Source organism: Heloderma suspectum, chromosome 2, assembly GCF_057233095.1.
Source record: "Heloderma suspectum isolate Gila_16-S chromosome 2, 16-S_ref, whole genome shotgun sequence".
Classification (NCBI taxonomy): Eukaryota; Metazoa; Chordata; class Lepidosauria; order Squamata; family Helodermatidae; genus Heloderma; species Heloderma suspectum.
The window spans coordinates 224,735,546-224,745,121 of NC_139459.1; the positions used below are offsets into that span (position 1 = coordinate 224,735,546).

The 9,576-nt window shown below is 42.8% G+C and overlaps 1 protein-coding gene across 1 annotated transcript in view; it reads left to right on the forward strand.

Moving 5' to 3' along the window:
• Positions 1 to 5,329, forward strand: part of LOC146354133 (sulfhydryl oxidase 1-like) — a 42,313-nt gene extending 36,984 nt beyond the window's left edge. Inside the window, exon 12 of the mRNA XM_084838256.1 lies at positions 3,585 to 5,329. Coding sequence (XP_084694382.1) covers positions 3,585 to 3,757 — 173 coding nt within the window. The 3' untranslated portion in view covers positions 3,758 to 5,329. The remainder of the gene's footprint in view (positions 1 to 3,584) is intronic.
• Positions 5,330 to 9,576: the final 4,247 nt, after the last annotated feature.

Consider the following 9,576-nt stretch of genomic DNA (forward strand, 5'->3'; position numbering starts at 1 on the left):
ATCAAATTACAAAGAGAAGCAAAAAAAACCCAATGGACATAATAAGTGATTTCCAAATTTTATAACTGGAATGTAAATCATCTTCTTCTTTGGAGAAACTGCTTTCTGGTTGCGGTTGTGAGTGTTGCAACTACCCATTTTCCTCAGCAAGGTTCTTTGCCTCAGTGCTGGACCATGATTCTGACTTGTTTAAAGAAAGGACAAGGTAAAAATGGGCCAAGTTCTTGAGTCACAATTTCTTGAAGAAATGGAAATCTGAAAAAAAAATACTATCAAACTTTATTTATAAGTAAGAAGAAAGAAAAAGAAATATAATTAAAAATATGAGAATGTGAACCAATATAGCTCTTCATAGAAACACCAACCTTATCTAAGATGTACTGTCATCAGTTTCTTAATAATAGAGCCATCTTGAAAATTAATCATTATTGGCTAGAATCCAATGGGGTGTTTATTCCCCCACCAATTCCTTTCCACCCCGTTGACTTCCTCCTGCAAGTGGTGGGTCCTCCAATTTCATTGTGCAAGTGGGGTGTACTGCTTACATGAGGGAGATTTAGTGCTTCCCAGGGGAAGCCCCAAAACAAGAGGGAACACTCATTTCCAGAAGGGGGCAAGTTCTCAGAGCTCCCTTATGCGAGCTTTACTGACCTGCCTTCTTCCAGAAACGAGCAGTTCCACTCATTTTGGGTTGCCTTGGAAGTGCTAAATTGCAGTTGCACAAGCAGTGGGGGCCACTTGCACAACGGAAGACAATTGGTGGGGACAGAAACACCCCATTGGGTTCTGCCCGTTAACTCCCTCTGTTTGAAACAGATATAAAAGTTGAATGAACAATTCGTAAATGTTCAGCAAAAACCTTTTCACATGTCCATTCTTTCTGGGTTCCTTTCTTTTCTTATAGCAATTCTATCAGATTTTTCCCCTAGCCTTTTGACTCTAATGATTAAATGAATAGATGATTGCAATTTATTCAGAAATCTTTATATAGCATTGATGTCCTTTATATTATATGCTTTTTGCTTATATATTTTTAGCACAGAAGCACCAAGATTACTGTGGTTCCTTTTCTCTCAAAATGTTAATCATAGGTTTACATTTTTGCTTCTCTTTCAGGGTTTCAAAACCTAAGGCTGCATTCCTTTCCACAACTTACCCAGGAGTAAGTTTTATTGAACTTGATGGAACTTGGTTCTGAGTAGACACACATAGGATTGCACTGTAAATCAATCAAAATTTGAATGTTGGCATCATTCACTTTATTGGCATCATTCTCTCTAACTATCTTCAAAATAAGATTTTTTTATCTACAAACTCTGAAAAATTTCTGCTATTTTTCTCTGTTATACTGTTTGCTTACCTAAGAAGTTTCTCATTATCTCTTCTATATCAAGATCTCCCTCAAAATCATTGCGTAGCAGTATTCCTGTCAGTCACTCTTCAATGAAAGATTTGAAATTATTTCCTTCTGCACCTTCTGGAATCCCGCTTATCTTAGAGTCATAGAGCTGGAAGGTACCTTGGGGTTTATCTTGTCCAGACCCCTGCTCAATGCAGGCTCTGCACTGCGGGGTGCCACTACGCATCTCTGACAGATGGCTCTTCAGTCTCTGCTTAAATACTTCCAGCAAAGGAGAATTCACCACCTCCAGAGGTAATCTGTTCCACTGCTGAACAACCCCTCGATGTTAGGAAGTTTCCCCTAAGGTTATCTGAAATCTGCTTCCCTGCAATTTCTACCCATTGGTTCTGGTCCTGCCCTCTGGAGCAAAGGAAAACTACTCTGCTCCATCTTCTGTATGATGGCCTTTCAGATATTTGAAGACCACTGACATGTCTCCCCTTAATCTTCTCTTCTCCAGGCTAACCATACCCATACCTTTCAGTCATTCCTCATCCTCATAGGATTTGGTTGCTAGACGATTCACCATCCTGATTGCCCTTCTCTGGATGTACTCCAATGTGTCAGTGTCCTTGTCACACAGAGCTGGGAAGCTAGGCATTAAATGGTAATGCTTAAAACTGCAAAGTTTAACCTTAGTTTCAACCTGAACAATAAGGCTCTACTGTTCCTTCCTTCCATCCTTCCTCTCTGCCTTCATAAGTGAGCCATCAGGGTTGACTTTTAGTTGACTCCTGGGAGGTGTCTCCATGGTTGATTTGCTGCAAGCTGGATCCATTTCAAGGTCGTTTGGGGCACATGACGTCATGACCATCCCGCAGCCACCCTGGAGCTTTTCGTGGAAAAGATGGATTTCCTGAGACTGCGTATAGTCCAATTCTTTTCCTTAAGTTGGGTTCTCTGTGGTATAGTTGTTGTGTCCCGCAACCCCTGCATTGACCTCAGGTATGCTAGCCTTGCCCAGGGGTGTGCCTTTCACCATGACCCTGGTCAAGGGGTGTTTCATGTCCCTGTGTTTCCTGCCTTGTATTTTCCAACACAAACCAATTAGTGTCCACTCAGAAGACATTCCCATTGCAGTCAATGAGGCTTGTCTCCTGAATGCACACCTCAGAATTTACAGGGATCCCCCTCAATCAAAATAGCACATTTTAAAGCACAAATTCCCTAAACTGCTATCTTGAAGCTGTGATTCTTGGTTGTTTGGTTTGTTGCTGTTCGGAAGTAACTAATTCACACCTTTGATCATGTGCAGCATTGGGTTAGAAAGGGGGCTGCTTTTCCATCCCTGTGTTTCCCACCTCCATCTTTCCTAGCACAAACATATGTGTGTCTACTCAAAAGTAAATCCCATTGTGTTGAATAAGTCTTCTCTCTGATGTTTACTTCCTTTCTTTTTGGAAGTAATTAATTTGCAGCTTCAGTCCTTTGCAGCATTGGGAGCTTCAAGGCAAAGGAGAAAGGGAATTAGAAAAAGGGCTTGTTGGAGCCAGGTGCTTCAAGTATTCACAGGGTTAAGTCTCCTAAAGGCTCTGAAGCACTTCGCCAGTGGTAAGGGAGTAGTTAATGCAGAACTTCACTCCATCACAGCATGGGGAGCTTTAACAGAGGGAGAAGGATCTGCAGCTGTGTTTCTGTAATGTTTCCTGCTGTAAGGAAGTAATTAATGCGGGGCAGGGGGACATTGAGAGAGAGAAGGAGAGTGCTTTTGTCAGACACAGAAGGAAACCTGGCAAGATTTTATAGAAGGAGAAAGGGGAGTAGATCCTGGACAGGAGGGGCTGTCTTATTGGTTGAGCAGCCCCTGCCCATCAGATGACCACTCCAACCCCCACACCCCACCTGGAAGTATGTTCTGAGAAGCAACTTATGCTGGTGTGATGCACTCATTCGTGGAGCTCTGCACGGACCAAAGTGCACCAAAGCCAATTCCTAGGAAAATCTGGATAATCCTCCATTTGTTGTCACGGCGAAACCCTCCTGGCAATATGCTGATGCAGATTAGGCTGCTATGTCAGTTTGACAGGCAAAGATCTATAAATGGTTGGTCAAGTCGGATGCAGAGGGTCTTTAGTTGGAATTAGCTGGAAAGGCTACATGAAGCCTTTGACATCCATTTACAAGGAGTGTAGAAAGGAAGTATTTCATGGTAATATCTCCTCTTTTATTTTTTGTTGTTCAGGTGAAGCAAGTGAGGATCCTAAATTTCCAAAAATCCAGTGGCCTTCCCAAGATTTGTGTCTACCATGCAACAGAACCATCAATGGGAAAGATGCATGGAATAAGATGGCTGTTTTAAACTTCATCAAGCAGCATTTCTCATTAGATAACATTTCACTGGAATTCACAAATTAGCCCCTCAACCCAAACAACCAAAATCCAATTCAACCTATAATCAAATTAACTCACAAATCAATCACCAAAAGCCCAGACAAAATACAGAACACATTTTGCCTGTTGACTAAAAGATAATAGAGAAAGCACCAGGCAGAACTCCACAAATGAGATATGACCCCAGAAAATGGCTTCTCCCTGGTAACCATTTCAGCAGGTGGGGGCACCCATAGAAGGGCCTCCAATGGAGATCTCACAGAAGTGATACCCAGAGACAGAATCGGGGCCTTCCTCTGTGTATAAATGGAAGCAGCAACCAGAGGGAATTGGGAGCCCTTCTCATGTGTAAAAGGAAACATGGTGAATAAGACATGCCCACGTCCTTGACAATTGCTACAGCATGCGTGTGTTTGTGTATCTGTACAAGAGTACAAATAGTTGACAGAAAAGTTAGCCATGTGCTCTCACGTGAACCAGTCCAATTAAACAGATAATCTACTGCGACCCTTCTCCAGGTGACCTTCCACCTGAGATCAGGTGGGTGGTGACCAAGGAAAGAGCCTTTTTGGTTGTGCCCCCTTCCCAATCTCTCACATTTTCCAAGGAAGTCTCACTTGGGGCCAACCCATTATGTTTTGGCACCAGGCAAAGACCCTTTTAGTTGCCCAGGACTTTGAGCTTCTAGGTTCTTGTTCATTTTGATCATGTTGCTCTCATGGAATGTTTCAGTACTGTTCTGCTCCTTTATTTTAGTTTTAGTGCTTATTGCTCTTTTAGGATTGTTTTAAAAACTTTTAATTTTTGTAAAATCAATTAAACTGAAAGGTGGAGTGTTTTAAAAAAAGAGAGGAAAGGTGGAGTCTTTTTTTTTAAGAGAGGTTTATATTTTAGAACACATGCTGACCGTGTCTTTGATTCTCGGGGAAGCTAGAGAGGGCTCTTATTTTTTTTTACCTCTCCTTGGGTGAAAGTATTCTGATTTCATTAGACAGCCGTATTAAAATCCTCCTTCAGATACTCAGAGTATAATATAATCCATGTAGACACTTTACTGTTGCCAGTTTAGGGACAGCAGAAGTATGGCTAGTTTGAAATATTATTTAGAGAACTCTAATTTTTTTAACTTCTTTTCCAGGATAAAGAGTGGCATTCACTTATGTTCTCGTCTGTGTCCTGTAATAACTTGTTCCTGCATACCAAATGCATTGTCAAATTTCAGTCTTCCAGGATACTGCATTCCTGACCTGAAAGTTGGCATTGTTCTACGGTAGAACTTAAGTGGGAGAATTCTGTATCAGGAAATTGGATTCTGTTAGTTTAAGTCTGAATCAAGATAATGGTTTCCTCTCCCACTATTAATGTTAATTAATATAGGATTATTGTGAATGATTACTATGTTTATCTTGTAAATAAGCTTTACATAGAATTGTTACACTTCATATTTCATGCATTTCATACTTCTTTGGTCCCACTGCTTACAATTTCTTCTCTGTATACATTTTTATCTGCCTACTGAGATCATTTCATGCATCTGATGAAGTGAGACTAGCCCACAAAAGCTTATTCAATAAATCTGTTAGTTTTTAAAGTGTCACAAGACTCTCTGTTGTTTTTAAACAAAGACCATATATGTGGTCCTATGTTTGCAGTACATTTTCCTAAAATATGGGGTTGACTCCAGATTTAGGTGCATTCAACTAGGCTGATGGAAGAGGGTTGCCCAGAGCAAAGTTGAAGGGCATGTAAGGGGCTCGGGGGGGAGGGGGGATGGAAAGTCCCATTCTGCAAGTGGTAGCCTAGCCTTTCATATGTGGAAGAATGTGGATCCAACCCCCAGTTAGCAGAAGCAAGCCTAACAGTAATAAGCTTTCTCCTTGAGCTGTTACTTCAATTGATTATACTAACTGACCATCAGTCACAGAACTATTATTTATTTATTTATTTATAGCATTTTTACCCCCATTCTTCAACTAAAAAGGAGAATTATCTGTTTTGGAACAGGTACCACAACTCTTACAGAGCTGTAAGTCTCTGTTCCACAGGGATTGTGGCAGAGGTGACAGAGATGAAGGGCTGTGAGCAAAATGAGAAATTAGGAGGAAGGCTTTATCCCCCTCTTGCCATCCCCACTGTTCTTGCCCTTTAAGCTTTGTGTAGGTGGGTGAGGTTAGGCTGGGCCTCATGGCAATAGAGACGACATTTGGAACGATGGCTTTGGAAAGGAGAGATTGAGGAAGAAGCCCATAAAAGGAAAAAGGGAGCAACAAGTCCAACTTATTTGTCATACATGTAAAGAGTCAGCTACAAACAAAGAACAGGTGAAAAAACATGAGCATTCTGTTTGTGAGTGTGTATTTCTCATCTGAAAAGTTCATAAGCATAAATTCAGAGCCAAGCAATGACTCCTGGCTGCCAAAGGCAGACAGCATCTTTTCTCCAGCGAATTGTTCAATTCCTATTCTGCGCAGTGGGGACAATGAACGAGGGTCCTCGGGAAGGATCGCTATAGTTGCTGTAATAAATAATAAAGCATTTGTGTGGGTAGGACTGGGAAGCTCCTGCTTGGAACCTTGGGGACATGAAAAGGGTTTCATAAGTAGGTGAACTTCACATTTTGCCTTGCAAGTAAACCTCCGCATTAGGGAGCTCACAATAAGGGGTCGAGGACTTGAGATCTTTTTGCATGAGCCAAATCAGAAACCCACTCTGCTGAGAAAAATCTTTCATTAGGATTTTTCCACTTACAACCTCTGATGAGGATAGTATAAAATATTCTATGTGCACGTAAGTTGGTGATGTATCTTCCCCCCAAAAGGGGATAATCTACCTCTAGATCCCCTCACACATGCAGGGGACAGATGTGATGGAGCAGTAAGTCAACGGGCATAATACCTAAGGCCAGCCAAGTAAACTGGGCACCTTAGGCAGGAAATCCCACAAGCATCTCTCACCTTCCCTGGTAGTAAAAAAAATATACAGTAATAATACATTAAGGGTGCAGCATGTTTAGACAGAAAATGTCCTACAATTCCCAGTATGCCCCAGCCAGCATAGCTGGCTGGAGAGATGCTGAGAACTGTAGAACATTTTTCTGTCTAAACTTTCATAGGCTTGCACCCTAAATAACTAACCATTTGCTGCCCTTTCATGACATCCATGAGGTGTTATGCTTGAGGTGGGCACCTTTCCCTGCCTAATGGTAGGTCCAGCCCAGCTGCACTAAGGGAGGAGCCCCACACTGGTGACTGCCTCCCATATGCTCATAGTTGTGCAGGTTTGTGCAGAGCTGGGTGCATGCATGCATTGTCAGGAGCATTACTATGCTTGATAGCAGGGTGGGGGCCCTAGACATCTGCCCTCAGATCCACTAATAACAGTGCCCTTGGCAGATCTTAATACTGTACTGTATACAAGGAGAAGCACCAAGAGGTCCCAAACCATTTAAGGCTTTAAATGTTATCAATAACACTTTGAACCAACAACAGAAGCAGATTGGCAGCTAGTGCAGTTCCTTCAAAAGCAGCATTATATGATTTCTATAAACGCTTCCCGACAGCCTAGCCACCACATTCTGCACTAGCTTCAGCTTTCAGGTTGTTGTCAAGGGGAATCTTACACAGAGCACATTGCAGTAATCTAAATGGGGAGTTACTAGTGTGGCCAGGTTATCACTGTCCAGGAACTGGGTAGCTGGTGGGCCAGCTGAAGCTGGCCTAAACCACTCCAAGCCACCAAGGCTACTTGATCCTCCAATGACAAAGATGAGTATTCCCAAGCTACGTACCTGCTCCTTTAGGGGGAATCCAAGGCAGGTCGCTTAATCAGTTCCTGGACCTGGGAATCACCAGTCCATAGAGCCTTCATCTGGTCAGGATTATGTTTCAGTTTATCGGCTCTCATCCAGCCCATCACAGTATCTACATATGAATCCTGCACTTGCACAGTCCCATCTGACTCTGCTGACAAGGAGAAACAGAGTTCGGTATCGTCAATATATTGATAGTACCAAACTCCAAAACCCCTGATGACCTCACCCAGCAGCTTCATGTAGCATGGAGAATAAACAGAACCCTTCAGCACCCCACAACTTAATAGGCATGGGGCTATTAAGGCCAAACAGAAATCCTCCAATGCCATCCCCTGGAAGTGACCCTGCAAGCAGGAGTGGAACTACTGTAACACCATGCCATGGTATCTTATTGGACAGAGATGGTCCAGTAAGACACGATGGTCAATGGTGGCAAAAGACACTGAGAGGGCCAGGAGGGTCAACAGGGTTGCACTTCCCCTGTCTCTCCCCTAGAGCAGGTCATCCATTATGGCAACCAAGGCTGCTTTGATTTCAAACCCCAGCCTGAAACCAGACTGGAACGGTCTAGAATCAATCATCTGGTTCCTCCAAGAATGACCAGCCAGCACTCTCTTAATACTTCCCTTCCTAAAAATCTCTTCCCAGGCAGCCATTATTTTCTCTTTCCCTTCTCAGAAAAAGCTCATGCTGACAATCTGAAACGCATACATGTAAGCATGCTCCTTTTTTATCGCTTTTCATATATATGTTTACTTTTCTACCTCCCACTAGCATTAGATTAGCGGAAAGGTGGGATATAAATTGAATAAATAAAGAAATAAACTACACATGCTGGTGAGAAGTATTCAGCTCAATAGAGGGCAGTGTAACAGTCAAGATACTGCATTATTTTATTTTCCACACTAAAAATTCATTGCAGAGATATCTGGACAAGGAAAACAATGCAGAGCTCTAATTTGGTTCAAGTGACACCAGAAGAAGCCACATGGTCCCAGCTTTCTTACCACCTTCTGAAAGGCAAAAGTGACAGGTGCAAGCTCACCCCTGATCCATGGAATATGTAGCATCAATAGAAGGCTTATTAAACCCCCACCTCCACCACACACATACACACACACACACAGTTATCCTCCAGCACAAATGAGCTTCTGTGAGTGGTTTGCAGATGCTTGCGTAAGCCTGAGGTCAGGGCTGAGCAGGCAATAAATCCCATCACTTGCCTGGTAATCCCACATAATGTTGCCTGCCTACATCACTATGAAGCCAGCTCCAAATGTCACTCAAGGTCCAAGAATGAACAGGAAGAAACCCAGCGATATGGGGTGGCACGGCCAAGGCAAGTGATGCCGCTGCAGCAAGAAGAATGACGATGTTTTACCAGGCCATATGGTCCACACACACCTCCTGTTATGCAGAATCAAGGATATCCCAAAGCCCTCCTTCACAGATGTCTATTCTGGTGAAAGGGTTTCTGCACCTCTGCTAGTGATATTTTATTGCTATCGCCCGACTTATTGGCCTAGCTACTTGTGTACAGCAATAGGTATCAGAAAGCCACATCATGATAAAATACAAACAGTGTTTTAGATCTCATCATCAGAAATGTCTTCCTGGATGTTTAAACAATCTTTCCTCCATCAGTTTAAGCTGCTTCATTCTTACTGTTCCTCAACTACTCTGAACATAAGCTGGTTCTCATTTGGCTGATAAAGGTATTTATATAGTTCAAAAGTGTTACCATGTCTCTGATTGCTCCAACCTCCCCTCCCAAAAAATAATACTTGTATAATACTACAAGTACAAGTCCTTCCATTAGGGCACAATCCTATCAAGATGCCTGTCAGCCTCAGAACTCAGAAGCTGACCAGCATTCTATGCAGAGCTGGAGGCGCACAGAAGGAGGCATTTTGGCTAGGCAGGCTTTTTTGCCCATCTAGCTTAGGCTCTGCAGAGCAAGAGGGAAGGAGGCTGGGGAGGCCAGAGGATTCTTTGTAAGGCAGCCTCCCCAGTCCCCTCCCCTCCCTGCCCA